General features: G+C 38.8%; 1 protein-coding gene across 1 annotated transcript in view; it reads right to left on the bottom strand.

Annotated features, from left to right (window-relative positions):
- Positions 1 to 19,660, bottom strand: part of HEATR1 (HEAT repeat containing 1) — a 51,017-nt gene that overhangs the window by 19,759 nt on the left and 11,598 nt on the right. Inside the window, exons 12-24 of the mRNA XM_044942055.2 lie at positions 18,960 to 19,067; positions 14,145 to 14,240; positions 13,601 to 13,689; positions 12,430 to 12,641; positions 11,954 to 12,075; positions 11,185 to 11,376; positions 9,180 to 9,363; positions 8,896 to 9,032; positions 7,730 to 7,922; positions 3,690 to 3,859; positions 3,141 to 3,299; positions 699 to 941; positions 307 to 438 (exon numbers count right to left, since the gene is read on the bottom strand). Of these exons, the coding sequence (XP_044797990.2) occupies positions 307 to 438; positions 699 to 941; positions 3,141 to 3,299; positions 3,690 to 3,859; positions 7,730 to 7,922; positions 8,896 to 9,032; positions 9,180 to 9,363; positions 11,185 to 11,376; positions 11,954 to 12,075; positions 12,430 to 12,641; positions 13,601 to 13,689; positions 14,145 to 14,240; positions 18,960 to 19,067 (2,037 nt within the window). The remainder of the gene's footprint in view (positions 1 to 306; positions 439 to 698; positions 942 to 3,140; positions 3,300 to 3,689; positions 3,860 to 7,729; positions 7,923 to 8,895; positions 9,033 to 9,179; positions 9,364 to 11,184; positions 11,377 to 11,953; positions 12,076 to 12,429; positions 12,642 to 13,600; positions 13,690 to 14,144; positions 14,241 to 18,959; positions 19,068 to 19,660) is intronic.

The raw sequence follows: 19,660 nt of genomic DNA on the forward strand, positions 1-19,660 counted from the left end.
TTAAGTAGAATAATAATCTGTGACCCTGTTGAACATCAAGTCACTATACCTCCCTGTTCTTGCCTAGGAGGTGAGTAACACCTAAACTAACACACACCCTACCGTTCAAAACTAAATATTTCATACCATAAAAGTAATAGTGAGGACTTACAACTTTGATTTTGCATTTCTCTATGACCTACTTTTCTATGATTCTGGCTAATGGGAATATCTGACTTCCTAAAGGAATTACAAAAGGGAGAAGGCTTAAACATGGCATTACTTGGAAGAGAGTAAATATTAATAAATGACAAGTTTGCAACTTACCCCTTTGAAAACACTGCTAACAGTCTGAGAACAATGTGAGTTCTTACAGTTCACCAATAAATCAAACAACACGCATAAAAGCTTCTGCTGAACCTTTTCATCTGTTATAGCTGCAAAAAATGGCTTCGTAATCTAGAGGTAGAAAAAAGGCAATTGAGATCTATGAACAAAGTTGAATTCTAAAAATGATGTTTCCATCATTGTCTTACAATATGAAATTGGTCCCCATTTTGTCAGTTTAAATAACTCATGTACATTATCCAGTTTTGCAAAAATGGGTCAAATATATCATATTCCTTTGAAACATGTTCAGACCATTTTATCTTCTCGAAGTAAACATTACAAATATTCAAAAGCTTAACATGCTTTAATCTCTGAAAGAAATCACTGACCTTTTCGAGAGCTGTAATCTGAATGGCTGGCATTCCGGTGCAAAGTTCCTTTGTTGTGTGCACAGCTTTTATAAATATATCTAGACTCTTCGGGTCCTTATGTAAAAGAGAAGCTGAATATTCATTATATTTTCCCAGAGTGAGATGCAGGGCAATGGCCTCATCTTTAAGGACAGCTGTGGGCTCCTTCTGGCTCTTTTCTAAAAGTTGTTCAATCATTGACAACAGCTGAGAAAGCACCAGCTAAAGTTTGGAAAATTTATTAGTAAATAGTTATTTATACTGATACAAGTTTTTCCTTGCTGTACAAAAACATCCAAAGATATGTTGTAAGACTAGAAGCTTCACACAGAAGGAAAAAACCAACAGTAATGACCTCCTAGGCATAAGGACAGCTATTAATCCAACTAAGGCACCCAGGTCCCTCATGACAGTTCAGTCTGTAATAATCAAAAGCTCTGAATCTTTCAGCAGTAATACTCTGTGGGCATTCTAAGACTTTCTAAAAACAGGAAATACAAACTGAAGTTTTAGACTACAAAAATAAAATTAAGCTTTTCCACACATTTCCAACTTGGTATAATTAATATTAATTCAAATTATATATGTGAAGTCTTCAATAACTAAAGCAGCAGCCAGCAAATTATGGCTTGCAGGACACGTTCAGAGGACCATCTGTTTCTGTAAATTTTGTTGAAAATCACAAGTATGCTCTTCTGTTTACATACTGTCTGAGGCTGCTTTGGCAATATGATGGCAGAGCAGAGCATCTGCAACAGAGTCTGTACAGCCACAGGGCCTAAAATAGTTATTATCTGGTCCTTTACAGCAGGGATCCCCAACCCCAGGGTTGTGGACCAGGGCTGGGCTGGGGCCCATTAAAAACTGGGCCACACGGTAGGAGGTAAGCAGCAGACGAGTGAGTGAAGCTTCATCTGTATTTAAAGCTGCTCTCCATCACTTGCTTTACCGCCTGAACTTCTCCTACCGTCAGATCAGCGGTGGCATTAGATTCTCACAGGAGCATGAACCCTAACCTTAAAGTCAAGGCGCACTATCCCAAAATGGCCACAAAACAGAAAGAGGGTGCACAATAAAAGTAATGCACTTGAATTATCCCGAAACCATCCCGCCACCCCTTCTGTGGAAAAACTGTCTTCCACAAAACCAGTCCGTGGTGCCAAGAAGCTCGGGGACACTGCTTCATAGAACAAGACTGTCAATTCCTAAACTGCATCAGGAACAACACAGAGCTGACACAGGCCATCTATTTTCTTGGCCTGGACAATGTAATGAAATGTCTTTTACTCCATTTTATCCCTCTTTTGGGCTTCACTAGTGGCTTGCGGCTGCTGCTAAGTCGCTTCAGTCATGTCCAACTCTGTGCGACCCCATAGATGGCAGCCAACCAGGTTCTGCCATCCCTGGGATTCTCCAGGCAAGAACACTGGAGTGGGTTGCCATTTCCTTCTCCAACGCATGAAAGTGAAGTCGCTCAGTCGTGTCCGACTCTTTGCGACCCCACGGACTGCAGCCCACCCACCAGGCTCCTCCATCCATGGCATTTTCCAGGCAAGAGTACTGGAGTGGGGTGCCATTGCCTTCTTCATCACTAGTGGGTCAGTGGTAAAGAATTCATCTGTCAATGCAGGAGACTCGGGTTTGATCCCTGGGTTGGAAAGATCCCCTGGGGAAGGAAATGGCAACCCACTCTAGTATTCTTACCTGGGAAATCCATGGACAGAGGAGCCTGGCAGGCTACAGTCCACAAGGTCACAAGAGTCAGACTTGACCTAGCGACTAAATAACAACACGACCCCTCTCTTACTTCTCCAACTTGCAGTCAAGTCCCAAGACTGGTAAGGTCCAGAGGAGTTTTTGGAACACAAGGATAAGGAGCAGTTTTCTCTGGCTTACAAGCACAAACCATCACACAAGTGGTTCATAAACCTCTTTCTTTTGTAACACAGGCTTCCCTGGAACCATAGAGAAAGCTCTGTTTCTCACCCCCACCTCTCCAGAAATGTACAGCCATGTATATTTTAAAAAAGAGTAAACAATTTTGCAATATACATAGACTTTTATGCTAAAATATTATTATTTTGTGGAGATTTTCACCTGCGAATAAACACAAACTGTTTTTCATCAATGCATTGTCATCGGTTTTCCCTGTGATTTTAAAAATCATTTAACATCAAGTCAATGAAGAGGCAGGGATAACACACAATTTTAAAATGGACAGAAATGCACTACTGCTTGTTTTTTGTACTCTGTATCTTTTTCCTCCACCTCAGCTCTTCTCTCTTTCACATTAATATGAAAGTATTCACGCCTGGGTGTGTATATACATAACTCTCACGCAGTCTTGTACACACATGATTAGTTAAAATAATCTTCACTAACATCACCTGCAATGGATACAGCCCACTAAGTTACACATACCTCATTGTTGGTATCCTGAAGTACTTTCATCAAACCTTTTGTAATATAAGATGGGCAACTATATACACAATAAAGGAGGTTTTTCAAAGTTTCAGATAACTTCTGATGAGATTTCAGCTTCTTTTCACTCTGCAGTTCCTCAAATAAAGATGCCAAGTCCTAGGATACAAAAAAGGAAACTGGCTTAAAGAAAAAGGGGTGGGGGCTCCATGTGCTACTCAGGGAGATGCTTTCCCAAATGATGCGACACAGCTCACGATTTTTCATTTCTCCTTGAAACCTGAATAGGAAATGGTATCACTACCCGTCTGGTAGCTTACTACCAACACTGGTCTTTTAGCCAGTAAAAAGATAGCAGAAATACAACATGATACTGCTATCTTTTTAAGATTAGGGGATAAAGATGTGCAGATATTGACATATCAGTTTCTAAATTCAATGACTTAGCCAATCAAATGCCCTGCAAAGCAGAACGTCAACGAAGGGGAGAAAGGCTCACGTGTCCACAACGGTCTGCACACTCTCCATCTTCTCTGCCACTGAGTTTACCTGAACAACGTAGGTGGCGTCTGAGGTGATCTCCTCTACTTTAGGAACCACGTGATCTATGACCAGATGAAACGGGGACGCCACTCCGCTGAGAGCCTGGAGACAGTGAATGGCAGCCCTGCGCACTTCCTTTATGGGGCTACCCAGATTAATGAGTAGAGAGATCACCACTAAAACCAAAGGGAAAAACATTTAAGTAACAATTGAAAACATTGAAACAGCACAAAATTGCAACAGTATCAAGAGGTACATGATGAAAGCTTTCCTCCCAGCACAAACCCCCTCTCTGAAGTCACTGTTTAATCATTTCACTACCCTAGAGAAATGCTAGATGTATACTGGTGTGCTTGTCTGAAAATACAAGAGACCAGAGCACACACATCCTGTTCTGCACAGCCGCTCTCACATCTCAGTGTACACTGGCAGTGTTTCCCATACCACTACTGATACATACATATCTAAAGTACATAGCCTTTTAAAATTGTACACAAATGCCAGATCGTGTTGTCCATATTTTTAAAAACTAGTACCTTACTAGTACAAGTTTAGATTGTTTCTAGTCTTTTGGCATTAAAACCGCTGCAACAAACACCCTGCACATACACCCCTGAGCAAGTGTGCAGAGGAAATAACCCGCTCGTGCATCAGGCTTGGCAGATATTTTATTCTGAACTCATGTTTGCTTTCACATTCTTTTTGACGTGGAAACTTTATAGCTTTATAGAAGAATCTTTCTTCTAGTTTTATGTTGCTTAGAAAGGTGCTCTCTTTAAAAAGTATCTACCTCTATATTTAGATAGTGATCATATGTACTCCACATTTTCTAACACTAAAGCTAAGTTTTCTTTTTAATGTGCAATCTTTAGTTCAGCTCACATTTTTGTCTAAGGAATAAGGCTGGAGTCAAACTTCTTTAATATTTCCAAATGACCAGCCAGATGTCCTGTTTAATATTCAACCTAAGAACCCCACAGATCTGGGATGTCAGCTTGATCATTCATACACCTCACTAGTATTTGAAAGGCATCTATTTCTGCCAACTAGAACCTTGTTCAATAAAAATGATGAATTTAACAAGAATGTTTCTGTTTCCCCAATTATGTGGCAAAAATACTAGCTTCTGATGTGAGAAGTATTTGCATCATGTTACTCCTATTCTGTTGTTACTTAATTAGGAATAGCTACTGATTTTTATCTCATGCCTTTTCAAATCTTTGGACATGATTATATGAGTTTTCTCTAGCCAATTACATAATAGAGTTCCTAGTTTTGAACCAATTTTGTCCTGCTGGAATGAATTCTGGGGAAATGTTTATTCTCTAAAATAATGCTCCTGGACCCAACAAATATTTTATTTAGAATTGTTGCATTATTATTCAAAGTACCCATTGCCTTTTGTCTGTCAGCATGTTGTGCTGGTTTTAAACAAAATCTGGAAGCTTTCCCTCATTTCCTTCATTCCCTGCCCAGCTCAACAACATCGAAATAAGCTGGCTTCAAGGATCTGGTAAAATGAATATGTGAAAGCAACTGAACCAGGGTTTTTTGAAAGAGAAGTCTCTGGGATAAAGAGAACTAAATTCTTTTTATAGTAGTTAGTTATTTATGCTTTATTCCATGCTATTTACTGGGGTAAATTTTGGTAATTTTTATCTTGCTAGAAATGATCCATTCTACATATACTATTTCTGGAATGCCAAGAAACAGTATGACAAGTGTTCATACCTTTCTGAGGTCATATAAAAGTTAGACTTTTCTGGTCTCCAGAAAATTAATTTATAAAATAAAGCCAGAAATGAACAGCTGAAAAGTTGAATTCACACAAAGGGCAGCTTCAGGCCCAGGTATCTATTTGCTAGAATTTCCAGTCCTTTTTCTTTTTCTTTTAAACAACATCATGTTTTTTGTAATTATATGAAAACAAATACCAGCCAAGATTTCTTATGGATAAGGTATGGCTAGAAGCTCACTGCAGAGAAGGAAATGGCAACCCACTCCAGTATTCTTGCCTAGAGAATCCTGTGGACAGAGGAGCCTGGTGGGCTGCTGTCCATAGGGTCGCATAGAGTTGGACCCAACTGAAGCAACTTAGCATGCATGCATGCACTGGAGAAGGAAATGGCAACCCACTCCAGTGTTCTTGCCTGGAGAATCCCAGGGACAGAGGAGCCTGGTAGGCTGCTGTCTCTGAGGTCGCACAGAGTCGGACATGACTGAAGTGACTTAGCAGCAGCAGCAGCAGCAGCAGCAGCTCACTGCACACTCACAGTCGAGTGGTCTGAGGACAGGTGCAATGAGTAAGCGACCTCTGGGCCTAGGCGATGCTAGTGGTCCTTGAGCTTTCAAGCAGAGTGGAACGTACCTCTCCTGTTTTTAACAGAGTCCTGGGACATGTCTAGGCAGCATAAATGCAAAAGTACTTTAGGAAGGGGGAGGTGACAGAAAGCAAAGTGGCAGGAGTATGAAGGGAGTTCATCTTGCTGCAATACTACAGGAAAAGTTAGGTCCTCTGTCGTGCTGCCTACAAAGAGACATGGCCCTCAGAAGCCCCTGCCTTTGATGCTAAAGGATAGCACATTTCATACCTAACTAGAAAATCTAACTACTTGTGACTTTTTTTAAAAAACTCACAAGTTTAACAGTGGAGAACTATTCCCATAAAATATGGCATATCTCCATATAAAATATTCTGCATTTAAAAAATATATAATTATATATATATTAATATAGAAAGATGCTTGCAATATATTCAATGAAAAAGTTTAAGAAATGTGCAGGAAGTTCACATCCAAAAAATCTAAATACACCTTCTTAAAAGTAAATCCAGGACTTTCTGGTGGTCCAGAACCCATCTGCCAATACAGGGGACATGGGTTTGACGCCTGGTCTGAGAAGACTCCTCGTGCCACAAGGCAACTAAGCCTGCATACCACAACTACGGACGCTGGAGCACCCTAGAGCCTGTGCTCAACAAGAAAAGCCACCACAGTGAGAAGCCTATGCGTCGAAACTAGAGTAGCCCCTGCTCATCACAATTCGAGAAAGCCCGCATGCAACAATGAAGATCCAGAGAGCCAAAACATGAATTAAAAAAAAAAAGTAAATCCATTTAAAAAGAGGACTGCAATTTTACAGTAAGCACTGGAAAAAGAATTACATTCATGGGATTTACTTTGTAAGTAAAACTTAAAATTGTATCTATCTCACATACAACAAAATTTTGATTATAATTATGTTGTCTTTCAAGGAGCTAATAAAACACTGAGAAACTGTTCTGAGGAAAATGTAGGATCATTCACTTTGCTTTCACAGACCACTTATAAAGAGTGATTTGGGAAGACAAAATCAAGAGCATGTTCAGATTTCCCACAGGCCACTCTTCTTCCTCTCATACTAAAATGATTCTATCATCCTCATCAACTTTCTCACCTTCAGTCACTATAGGGTCTGATTCTGCCAGATCCTCTCATTTGTCAATAACTTTATAAGTCAATCCACTTCTCAAAATCATATTCATCAACTTTATGAAATTCTGCATGTTTTGCAAAATTTACAATTTCACTTATAAAAAACATAAGTTTTATTTTTGGCTGTTTCATTACTGAGTGCCCAACCTGAAAATTATACCAGATAAAAGAGATAAATCCAGAAGGGTTGCCTGAATGGAGACCAATTTTATATAATCAATCAGTTAAATGCTGAATTGTATTAAGATGGTTTGGTTTCCCTAGATAGCCCTGTTACTACTCAAAAAATGAACAGTTGGATAGTAAAAACCCAAAATTAATCACCTACCATTTTTGCTATCTGTTTTGGCAAGATTTTGCAATTTATATTTAGAACTTAAAAGCAATGTAAAAATAACCACAGTCTACATATACACAAATACACACGCACACACATACACCCCTCTACAGAGAGAGAGAGTGTGCACTCACACTAATAAAAACAAATTCTCCAAACCACAACCTTCATACATCTCACACAGAGAAAGCATTACCAGCTGGTCATGACAGAACAGGACAAGGATTCTTGAGTACCTGGAGAAGCTGCAGACGCCAGCTGATGTCCCTGCTGCGTCTTCTGAGGAGGGAGCAGGGCGCGGCCCACGTAGAGAGCTTGCGTCTGCAGCGCCGCTGTCACTCTGCAGTTGAGTGGGTTTGAAAGGCTGGAACCATAGGTCCATAAAACAGAAAAGAACTTGAATAACTGAAGAACATCTTCTAAATGTACCTAAAAAAAAAAGATAGTGAAGTTAATTTTAGTCAAACAGCATGTAAAGTCTTAGTCGCTCAGTCGTGTCTGACTCTTTGCGACCCCATGGACTGTGGCCCGCCAGGTTCCTCTGTCCGAGGGACTCTCCAGGCAAGAAGACTGGAGTGGGTAGCCATTCCCTCCTCCACAGGATCTTTCTGACCCAGGGATTGAACCTGGGACTCCTGTATTGCAGGCAGATTCTTTACCATCTGAGCCACCAGGGAAGCCCTTTACTCAAATAATTTGCTTCCAAATCTTTCCTCTAGTGTACAATTACAAAAAACAATTTATTGCAATGTTTTGCTTTGTCTACTCACTTTAAAATTCATCTCTGCTGGGTACTTTAACCCACTGGGAAAGATATAGACACGTTCAGAGGACTTATTGGCAGTGGTATTCAGAGGACTTCTCTATAATTTTGGGCTCAAGCAACGAAAAGGATGAGGTCACCAAGCAGACAACGCAGACAAGAATGATGTTAGGAAGCCTCACTGAGAAAGTACTTTAAGGACGGAGTGACCCATGTCAGCTGTGTCAAATGCTGTTTAGAGGTTAAGACAGGATAAAGAACTGACCACTGGGCCTGGCAGCATGGAGGTCATGGTGCTGTGACGAAATCTCTCCACTGAGTGGCTCTGCACGTCCTAAACTGCCTCTCTGAACCCCAGTCTCTCTCTGGTAATGGCATTAGTCAGCCAGATATACTGGGCTGTTGTGATTATTAAATACCTGAGCAGGACTAATACATTAGGAGGCCAGCAGCAATGTCAGTCTGTCCAACCTCCGGACTGCTGTCATGATTCAGCACAGCTTTACCAGCCTGCCTCCATCATCACGCACTTCACTGTTTAAAGGTCTGCTTTCTTTTTCATTAAAAACTACCAAAACTGAAATCATCTATAACATCATCTTCAAGGGAAGAGTATGTCTGAAAAAGATGACCCGGTACCTTTATGAAAAGTTTCATCAGAACCCGAAAGTGAATGGCATCAGCACCACTGAGAACCGTCTCAAAGAGCCCAATGAGCAGACGCAGGTAGTCTCTGCTGTCTTCTTGCAGCTGTTCGGGATTCCACCATGTATCATCTACGGGGACGCGAAGAGAACGGGAAATGGCGCATAAGCTTATGTGAATAAACCCTGGGAACTTTTCATTCAAGACAAAGAACACTGGAGAATCAATACTTCAATTTTCCACAGTAACACACTCAAGGGATTCATGGCTTGTCTTACCTTTAGGAAAATATTTAGGAGCCTTTAGAGTATGAATAAAATTTTTCAGTGAAAACAAGAGTAAAACTGAGTCCTCCACGGCAATCCGCTGGCCAGTTTTGAGCTGTTTTACGTAATGTGCCCACAGCTCCAATGGTATCCCTCTGTCCATCATCAGCTCAAAATGCCATTCTGAGGAGATCTCCTGAAATGTTAAAGCAGAGCAAATACAGCACTAATTTAAAGGTGTCCTGAACATGACTTATAGAGATGGACTGCAGTGGCTGTACAATTGTGTAATCTGCAAAATTTTGTCTATACATGTATTTGGGTAGGGAGATTAGTTGTTTTAATCCGATTTTTGAAGACATCTAACCATCACTATTCACAAGAAAAGACACAAATAAGTTCAGCGTGGCTTCATTTTATCTTAAAACCCATCCCTAAATCAAATGTTATTCCTGTTAATTATGCTTTATCAAATAAAGGGTAGGCATGTTTCTAAACAGAAGATAAGGAATTGCATTTCCAAGAGATCCTTGAAGAGACTTTTCTCATTTCACACTTTTACTGCTGATCTGAAGAATAATACATGGTCAAATCCCCAGATTTGCAGATGATTCTAAACAAGAAGCATAAAGTCAAGGTGCATAGGAATTACACTAAAATGCCAACAGGAAGCATGAGAAGTGGTGCAGGAAAATGACAAATGAGGCTCCGCAAGGCAAGTGCAGAGTAATAACTTGGAAGTAAAATAACCCAAAGCCAGACTTTCAAGATAATGGCTCTGGTGGTGGATTTCACTGGCTCAATGTGCTGCTGCTGCTGCTGCTAAGTTGCTTCAGTCGTATCCGACTCTGTGCGACCCCACAGACGGCAGCCCACCAGGCTCCCCTGTCCCTGGGATTCTCCAGGCAAAAACACTGGAGCGGGTTGCCATTTCCTTCTCCAATACATGAAAAGTAAAAAGTGAAAGTGAAGTCGCTCAGTCGTGTCCTACTCTTAGCGACCCCATGGACTGCAGCCTTCCAGGCTCCTCCGTCCATGGATCTACTTCAGCCGAAAAGATGCTCAAAACTTTCAGAAAGGGTATCAGATATAAAACAACATGTTATCTATCCATTAATAAAATGTTCAATTTGTCCACACTTTACCACTGAAAACAAGTAGAGTCCAGGTCACCATGCATTCAAAAAAATAAAGAAAGAAGTTAAGAAGGGCTCATCTGAACTATGTTTTATTTTTTTTTGGCTGAGCCTCATGGCTTGTGGGATCTTAACTCCCCGATCAGGGATCGAACCTGGGCCCCAGCAGTGAAAGCACAGAGTCCTAGCCACGAGACCACCAGGGAATTCCCTAGGCTACTTTTTTAATATATGAAGATTCATTTCTATAAAATTTACAAAAATTTAGCTATAATGGCTGTGATAGAACTTATAAAATTCTAAGGGTATAAATGAATGTGAAAAAGACGAGATTTGTTGAGTAACTCCTACAACAAGGAACACAAGAAATAAAAATGATACTACTGTAAGACGCTATTTATGGCAGATATTAAAAGAAAAACATCTGTAAACTCAAGGTGTGGTAGTAGGTAAAAATATCAATATGTAAGACTGTCAAAGATAATAATATGCTTGCAAAATCCCCAAAAAAATAATACAAAAGATCTATTTTAGTAAACAACAGAACAAAACAATATTATTCAAACAGTAATGTATCTAGTAAATTCCTTATCACTAGATGTAGTTAAGTATAACTCGGAAAATGGCCCAATAGAGATAACACAGAGTAGAGTCAATTATCAGACACAAACACTGCAAACCTGAAATCCCACTACTTAATCACATTTCCTGCAAAAAGAAGAGAGAGCCTAATTCATTACCTAATACTACAAAAGGCCACTTCATATTCTACTCCTAGAATCCAAAGACTCAGCATCTCAGCCTCCAATTTTCAGTTCTACTGTGACTGACAAAGTGGTCTCAACATTCGACTCTCCAGAGACTCTGCACTCCTCACTTACCACTGTAGTAATGACATTTTCAAGCTTCTTTATTTTTTTCTGCAACAAACTGAAGACTCTTGTTGCAAATGGAAAGTGAGTTTCTTTCAAGGACGAACAGCAGGAGACAAGCACAGCCATGACTACGTGAAAAGTCACCTTCTGCTTCAAGCTAAAGGATTCCTTCTCTCCAACACTTATTAAATCCTCTACCTTGAAAAATAAACAAACTCCATTAATGGTGGCTCTCGGTTTGCATAAAAACAATTTTCTCAACCTCTGCCTATCTAGGTATCATTTGTTCTATATTCAGAGATGATAAATATAAAACCTTAAAAAATAATCATTGACTTCTGAGTAATTATAAAAATAATTTTGAGAAATTACAATGAACATAATTGCACCTGCCAACTAGGTAAATGTTTTTATGTTTTTAAAAGGTTTATTTACTAAGGCAAAAGAAAACTTCTCCTCTCAGATAATATTTTCTTCTTTTAAGAAAAACATGACTTTAATACTTTAAATGAGAGGAAAAAAGATTAAAAAGTGTACATTATATTCCTACTGATCCAATAAACAACCACGATGAAATAAATTCTCCAAAATGTTAAGGATTTCAAACAATCTGCAAGATACACTAAATAACACTATATATTTTTAAAACAAAACAAAGTACTCAAGAATGGAAAAGTTATTTTAAATAAAAGAAGAACTTAGTAAAGTAACCACTGAGAGTCCAGAAAGATTCTGAGAAGGAAACCCAGGGTGTGGACTTCAATAGTGTACCTACCATCTTTAACATTGAAGAGGGATTCCCTGAATTTATATTGTCAGCCAGCAACTCAATCATCTTCTGATTCGCTACACCAATTAGTTCTTCTGACTTTGTGCTTTTAATCACATTTTCAAGAGCTATTTAGAAAAAAAAAAAGAATGCATATATAAGAATCAAACACCAGGGGCTCTTATGTCACCAATGTGTCTGCATTCACTTGAATGCAGAGTAAGGAATTTAGGCAAAAGTTTTACAATGTTCCTGTGAAGGTTTGCTTTTTATTTTTCTTTTCATACAATTTAGAATTCATCAGTGGGTCAGCTTCCTTTTCAAAGTATACTTTTCATATTAGCAAAAAGTTTTAAAATTATTGCTGGCATGTAACATAAACGATTTCAAATAACAATCACTGTCCATTTTTAATTGTCATTATCTTCCTTCTTTAAAGTGTCACTTGTTCACTTTTTCTGAAAAACAACTTCATCTCTTACCTTCTTTCCAGCCTCTTAATAAAGGATGCAAAGAGCAAATTCCTGATTCTGATAAATAAACAGCCATTTTCATCTCAGCAGACTCCATATCATCACTGTTGACGACCATAAATGGCAACAGATGCACCACCACCTGATTCGACAACTGATCATTTTCACCCAGTATTTCCTCTTTAACCAGTATGCCTGCTGCGATCTCAAGTACCTTGTACCTAAAAGATACATAAACACATTTGGTTGAGACACATTAGAGACTTCAGTTCAGCAAAAACTCATCATTATACTTTCCCAGCTCAACTGACACTATCCTGGTCTCTTTACCAAACACATTACTAAGAAACATCAAGACATCACTTAAAATCCATGCTAACAAAGGAGTTATTTGGGGCATGCATTTTGAATCAATTCTGTCAAATCATATTTATTTTGAAAGTGAAAGTCGCTCAGTCATGTCCGATTCTTCACAACCCCATGGACTTAGTCCCTGGAATTCTCCACGCCAGAATACTGGAGTGGGTAGCCCTTCCCTTCTGGGGATATTCCCAACCCAGGGATCGAACCCAGGTCTCCCACATGGCAGGTGGATTCTTTACCAGCTGAGCCACAGGGGAAGCCCAATTTTTTTTTGAGAGATCATTAATTATAACATCAAACATAGATCACACTATACTATGTCTCAACTCCACTAGAAATCCAAGATTCACTCTTAAGTTCAAAAAATATCTGAGCAGATATTATGTTCTGTTCAACTACATAGGATATAAAAACTTGTAAGACACACTCTCATTCTCTAAAGAGCTTAGTCAGTTTTCCATGTAAAAAGCACAGGTGCCAAAAATGAAATAATAAAAGCTCATCAAATATTATAAAAAGTGTCATGTGCCTCTAGTCTATTTTTTATTTAATGTATTTGTATTTGTTTTTAGTTCTAAAGTATTATTCTTGTTAAGAAAAAAAGACCCCACAAAATTATATAAAGTAAAAAATTAAAGTCACCTCCCATCCTACTTCCCAGATCTTAGCATTATGTCACATATTATATTGCTTTTTCCATTTTATTAAGAAAAATTTCAAACACAGAGAATATTATGACCCATACAAACCCAAATAAAAGTGAACTTCATACAAGAATTTCACTAATTTATTTGTAAGAGGAGATATAAATACTTACCATCCCCTATTTTTTGAAAGTTCTGCTCTTCGAAAGAGATTCAGGAGATGTGAAACTGTCACTTCTGAACTAAAGTGTTGTTTGAAAATCTAGAGAGAAAAAAATACCCATGAGTAAATTTTTACTTGCTTCAAATATGGTGCTTATTAAACTTAAAAAAAAATTATGAATTATAAAGAATTTATCCCCCCCCCCCCCAAAAAAGAGAATTTATCTCCCAAGAATCCCAACATAATTTAAAAGTTGTATGTGAGCAGTTTCTCAAAAGTGGCACTCAGGAGCCAATTTCCCATGAACCTCGGGAATTTACTAATAATAAAAAGCACTTTCCCATTTTAAAAGAACTTCCAGATATATAAAGCTGTGTAATCTAACTACTCCTATGTGCTCTCCCCAATTAAAAGTCTGTGATCTCAACAGAACTATTTCCAAAAAGGAATAATTTACAAGTATATTCCTGCCTAGAGGTGATTCATGTGATGAAGAAGGATAAGTAAATATTTACAAGCAAAACATGCACTTCATGAACAACAAAGTTACTCACCTCAAAAGCACTTACAGCCGACAAAACAACATCCACGCTGTCATCATCTAATCGGGTTAAAATAGCTTCTTTTATGAAAGACTCATCGATACTCTCCTGAACAATAGGGGAAAAAATTAATTTAGTTGTTGCTAAAATCTCTTGAGACTTTAAATTAGAAAGGAAGTATGGTTTTGTGAAAGGCATCCCAGAATTCCAGTCAAGGAACACAGGCTCTGCTGCCCCTGGTGCAAATTCAAAACTAAGCACACATGAATTGAATTTGCATTGAACTAGGCCATCTCTAGAAGTCCTTTTGAGATGAATAATTGTTTGGTACAAACTTTTTCCGGTATCCACTGAAAATATAACACGTGTAATTGAAATGCAATTTTTATTTTGTTAAAATGAGAGAAAACCTACATATTGAGAGAGATTACAGAACCAGATTGTCTAGGTTGAAATCCCAGCTCTACCACTGGACAAGCTATGAGATCTTGAGTAAGTTACATAACCTTCCTAAGCCTCGTTATTCTCATCTGTAACACAGGGCTAGTAACAGTACGTCCCTCAAAAGGTTGCTAAGGATCAAATAATACATATCAATACTTAAAACAGTGCCTTAGACATCAGCAGTGTTAAAATTAAGCATATTAATTTGCAAAGTTTTTATAAGGATGGTGACACGCACTCTGCCAAAAAGAAGTTCATGTTTTTCTTTTAAATTATGAAAGAAAATAAAACATAAAATCATTCACAACAAAAATAGAAGACTCCTTAAGAAATAGAGGAAAACAGAATGGGAAAGACTAGAGGTCTCTTCAAGAAAATTAGAGATACCAAGGGAACATTTCATGCAAAGATGGGCTCGATAAAGGACAGAAATGTTATGGACCTAACAGAAGCAGAAGATATTAAGAAGAGGTGGCAAGAATACACAGAAGAACTGTACCAAAAAGATCTTCATGACCCAGATAATCTTGATGGTGTGATCACTCGCCTAGAGCCAGACATCCTGGAATGTGAAGTCAAGTGGGCCTTAGAAAGCATCACTATGAACAAAGCTAGTGGAGGTGATGGAATTCCAGTAGAGCTATTTCAAATCCTGAAAGATGATGCTGTGAAAGTGCTGCACTCAATATGCCAGCAAATTTGGAAAACTCAGCACTGGCCACAGGACTGGAAAAGGTCAGTTTTCATTCCAATCCCAAAGAAAGGCAATGCCAAAGAATGCTCAAACTACCGCACAATTGCTCTCATCTCACACGCTAGTAAAGTCATGCTCAAAATTCTCCACGCCAGGCTTCAGCAATACGTGAACCGTGAACTTCCAGATGTTCAAGCTGGTTATAGAAAAGGCAGAGGAACCAGAGATCAAATTGCCAACATCTGCTGGATCATCCAAAGAACAGGAGAGTTCCAGAAAAACATCTATTTCTGCTTTATTGACTATGCCAAAGCCTTTGACTGTGTGGATCACAATAAACTGTGGAAAATTCTGCAAGAGATGGGAATACCAGACCACCTGACCTGCCTCTTCAGAAACCTATATGCAGGAACAGACTGGTTCCAAATAGGAAAAGGAGTACATCAAGGCTGTATATTGTCACCTTGCTTATTTAACTTATATGCAGAGTACATTGTGAGAAAGGCTGGGCTGGAGGAAGCACAAGCTGGAATCAAGGCTGCCAGGAGAACTATCAATAACCTCAGATATGCAGATGACACCACCCTTGTGGCAGAAAGTGAAGAGGACCTAAAAAGCCTCTTGATGAAAGTGAAAGAGGAGAGTGAAAAAGTTGGCTTAAAGCTCAACATTCAGAAAACGAAGATCATGGCATCTGGTCCCATCACTTCATGGGAAATAAAATGGGGAAACAGTGGAAACAGTGTCAGACTTTTTTTGGGGGGGTTCCAAATCACTGCAGATGGTGATTGCAGCCATGAAATTAAAAAACGCTTACTCCTTGGAAGGAAAGTTATGACCAACCTAGATAGCATATTCAAAAGCAGAGACATCACTTTGCCAACAAAGCTCCATCTAGTCAAGGCTATGGTTTTTCCAGTGGTCATGTATGGATGTGAGAGTTGGACTGTGAAGAAGGCTGAGCGCCAAAGAATTGATGCTTTTGAACTGTGGTGTTGGAGAAGAGTCTTGGAGAATCCCTTGGACTGCAAGGAGATCCAACCAGTCCATTCTAAAGGAGATCAGTCCTGGGTGTTCATTGGAAGGACTGATGCTAAAGCTGAAACTCCAGTACTTTGGCCACCTCATGTGAAGAGTTGACTCATTGGAAAAGACTCTGATGCTGGGAGGGATTGGGGGCAGAAGGAGAAGGGGACGACAGAGGATGAGATGGCTGGATGGCATCACTGACTTGATGGACGTGAATTTGAGTAAACTCTAGGAGTTGGTGATGGACAGGGAGGCCTGGCATGCTGCAATTCATGGGGTTGCAGAGTTGGACACGACTAAGGGACTGAACTGAACTGAACCCAATTGAATATAGCTCTCCCTGTAGGTGGTAAGAAAAAAAAAAGTAAATAATCCTATAGAAGAAAAGTGTAGATCAGAAGGGAAGGTTGGGAGAGAAAAAGTAAAATCCTTCAAATCCACAAAACTAAGTCAAAGTATAATGTCAAATTTTCCTCAAAAGCTAACAAGTAGCCCAATAGCTCAATCTGGAATTCAAGAACAGAACCTACTTGTGTCCAGACATTAATGGAGAAGTGAAAGGAAATCAATGCATGCGAGGACAGACATTAACTGCAATTACAGTACCTAAGCCTGTAAGTTGAACATACGTATACACTGCCCTTCACTGAAAAACTAACAAGTCCAGGGTAGGACTGGATTAAGAGTAAAAGAAGGATGCGAATGACTTCAAGAATATTAGAGGAGATTTCAGGAACTCCTTTCTTATTCTACTCACTGAAATCTTCCTATTACAACAAAGAACAGTACTCACTGAGTTTACTTATCCAACCAGTCAGCAAGACAAATCTACCAGCAATTTATGAAAGAAACATAATTTGTACCAGATCAGGAATGAATCAGCAAAGCAGTATTTTTCAAATATGAGTACATCAACCATTTTCACAAGTATAACTGTTTAAAAATCTAAATTAGAACATTTTCAAAATACTTATAAAGTTGTAAGTTAAAAGCTAAAAAACTAAAAAAAAAAAAAATAAATTTAAAGCAGTAATTATGATTAGCTGAATTAAATTCTACGTGCAGTATGAATCTGGTTTTAATGGCCACGACACAAGTTTAGAGTTCAGCCTGTTTACACTGCTATCTGCTATGAAGAAATGAATTTCTCCTACTGTTTTTCTCTAGTCCAAAAATTTCCCAAATATGCAAGCGGTAGAGCACGAGGTGATTTTAGATATTACATAGGTGAACATTCTTATTTCCAACTGTACTATAATAAAATGTACATACAATTAGCACTTCAAACTCATGATGTAAAAGCTATGTGAAACAGATGAAGAGGATAAAGAAGTACAAGCCTACTAGGTATAAATTCAGTAAGTTACAAGGAATTAATTCATAGCACAGGGAATATAGTCAATATTTTGTATTCACTTTGTATGAAGCATAACCTATAAAAATACTGAATTACTAAGCTGTTCACATGAAATATAATACCGTACCTGAAACTATTACAACATTGTTGGTTAATCGGCTATACCCCAAAACAAAATTAAAAGTAAAAAAAAAAAAAAGAAATATAATACTTAAATCAACCATTATTGTTGTAGCTTAGTCACTAAATCATGTCCGAGTCCTTTGTGACCCCATGGACTGCAGCCCACAAGGCTCCTCTGTCCAATGGATTTCCCAGGCAAGAATATAGAAGTGAGCTGCCATTTCCTTCCCCACGTGATCTTCCCAACGCAGGGATCAAACCCAAGTCTCCTTCATTGCCAAGCAGATTCTTTTACCACTGAGCCACCATGGAAGCCCCAATCCACCATATTTTAAGAAAACAAACAATCAAGGCTATGTGAAAAAGCAGTGAGTCCATTTAAAAGAAGCTAAAAAGTAACATCAGTTGTAAGCTAATACAGCCAAAAAAAGTGGCTGAATGACTAAAGTTTGGAAAATACCACTCTACTCGAATCACTGCAAAGTCTTTGTAAAATATTATTTGGGCATAAAAGCTTTATTTACAAATTACGTCAGCTTCTGTACTTAAATTTTAAACACAAATGAGACTGGCAGGTACCAAAACTGAACAGGGTTCCAAAAGCTATCATTCTGATATCCTCAAATATGTTCATGTTAAGTAAGACTGTCAAATTCAAATTTCAAAACTGAAAACTCAGATAATTTGTGACCCTCTATAAATTCATCCCTAATCCCAGTTTGAAAAACTCTCAATTAAAGCTAACCTAATCATCTGCAATGTGGAAACATATTGATAACAAATTGCTACTAGGACATGAAAGAAAGTGAAAGTCGCTCAGTCGTCTCCGATTCTTTGCGACTCCATGGATTTTACAGTCTATAGAATTCTCCAGGCCAGAATACTGAAGTGGGTTGCCTTTCCCTTCTCCAGAGGATCTTCCCAACCCAGGGATTGAACCCAGGTCTCCCACATTGCATGTGGATTCTTTACCAGCTAGGACATATACAGGTTAAAAATGGTGGCTTCCAGTACGTATGGTCCTAAATCTTTGTCCAATGAACTCGCATCTGCTTTATTAGCTTTACCTCTATAATTAAACAATATTGATTCTAGGTGGTAACTTCAATTTCTTACTCTAGAATTACACTGTTCATCACAAGGATAAAAACATCAAAAATGAAAGCTATTTGACACAAACCTCTGGTGTTGTCATGACATTTTTCAGATGATTAATGGCCAGAAGTCTCACAGGAGCAAGCGGATGATTCAGACTGAGCATCAAGGAGGTATCAGAATCTGCTAAAAACTATAGGATTCATCACAATTAGCAAATGATCTCACCATTAAATCTGAGCAGCATATAATCAAGAACCAAAGAAAACCACACCACGCTGACATATTCTAAACCATCTAATTTCAGAAAGCAAAATGTAAAGTAAACCAAAAGTAAAAAGTAAAGCAAAATCTTTGCCTCCAAAACACAGTATGATTTGTAAATAGATACAAAAACCTGTACTGTGAATGCTGTGATTTCGTGTATGCTGCTGCTGCTCAGTGGTATCAGTCGTGTCCCCTGTGCAACTCTGTGTGACTCTGTATGACCCCATAGAGGGCAGCCCACCAGGCTCCCCCTTCCCTGGGATTCTCCAGGCAAGAACACTGGAGTGGGTTGCCATTTCCTCCTCCAATGCATGAAAGTGAAAAGTGAAAGTGAAGTCGCTCAGTCCTGTCCGACTCTTAGCAACCCCATGGACTGCGGCCCATCAGGCTCCTCTGTCCATGGGATTTTCCAGGCAAGAGTACTGGAGTGGGATTTTGTTTATAGTTGTGTCTATATGTAGGTTTACATCAGTGAAGTAATTTATGAAGTGATTCTGTGTTCTTTATGTATATCTGATG

The sequence above is a fragment of the Bubalus bubalis genome, chromosome 4 (genome assembly GCF_019923935.1).
Source record: "Bubalus bubalis isolate 160015118507 breed Murrah chromosome 4, NDDB_SH_1, whole genome shotgun sequence".
Taxonomy (NCBI): domain Eukaryota; kingdom Metazoa; phylum Chordata; class Mammalia; order Artiodactyla; family Bovidae; genus Bubalus; species Bubalus bubalis.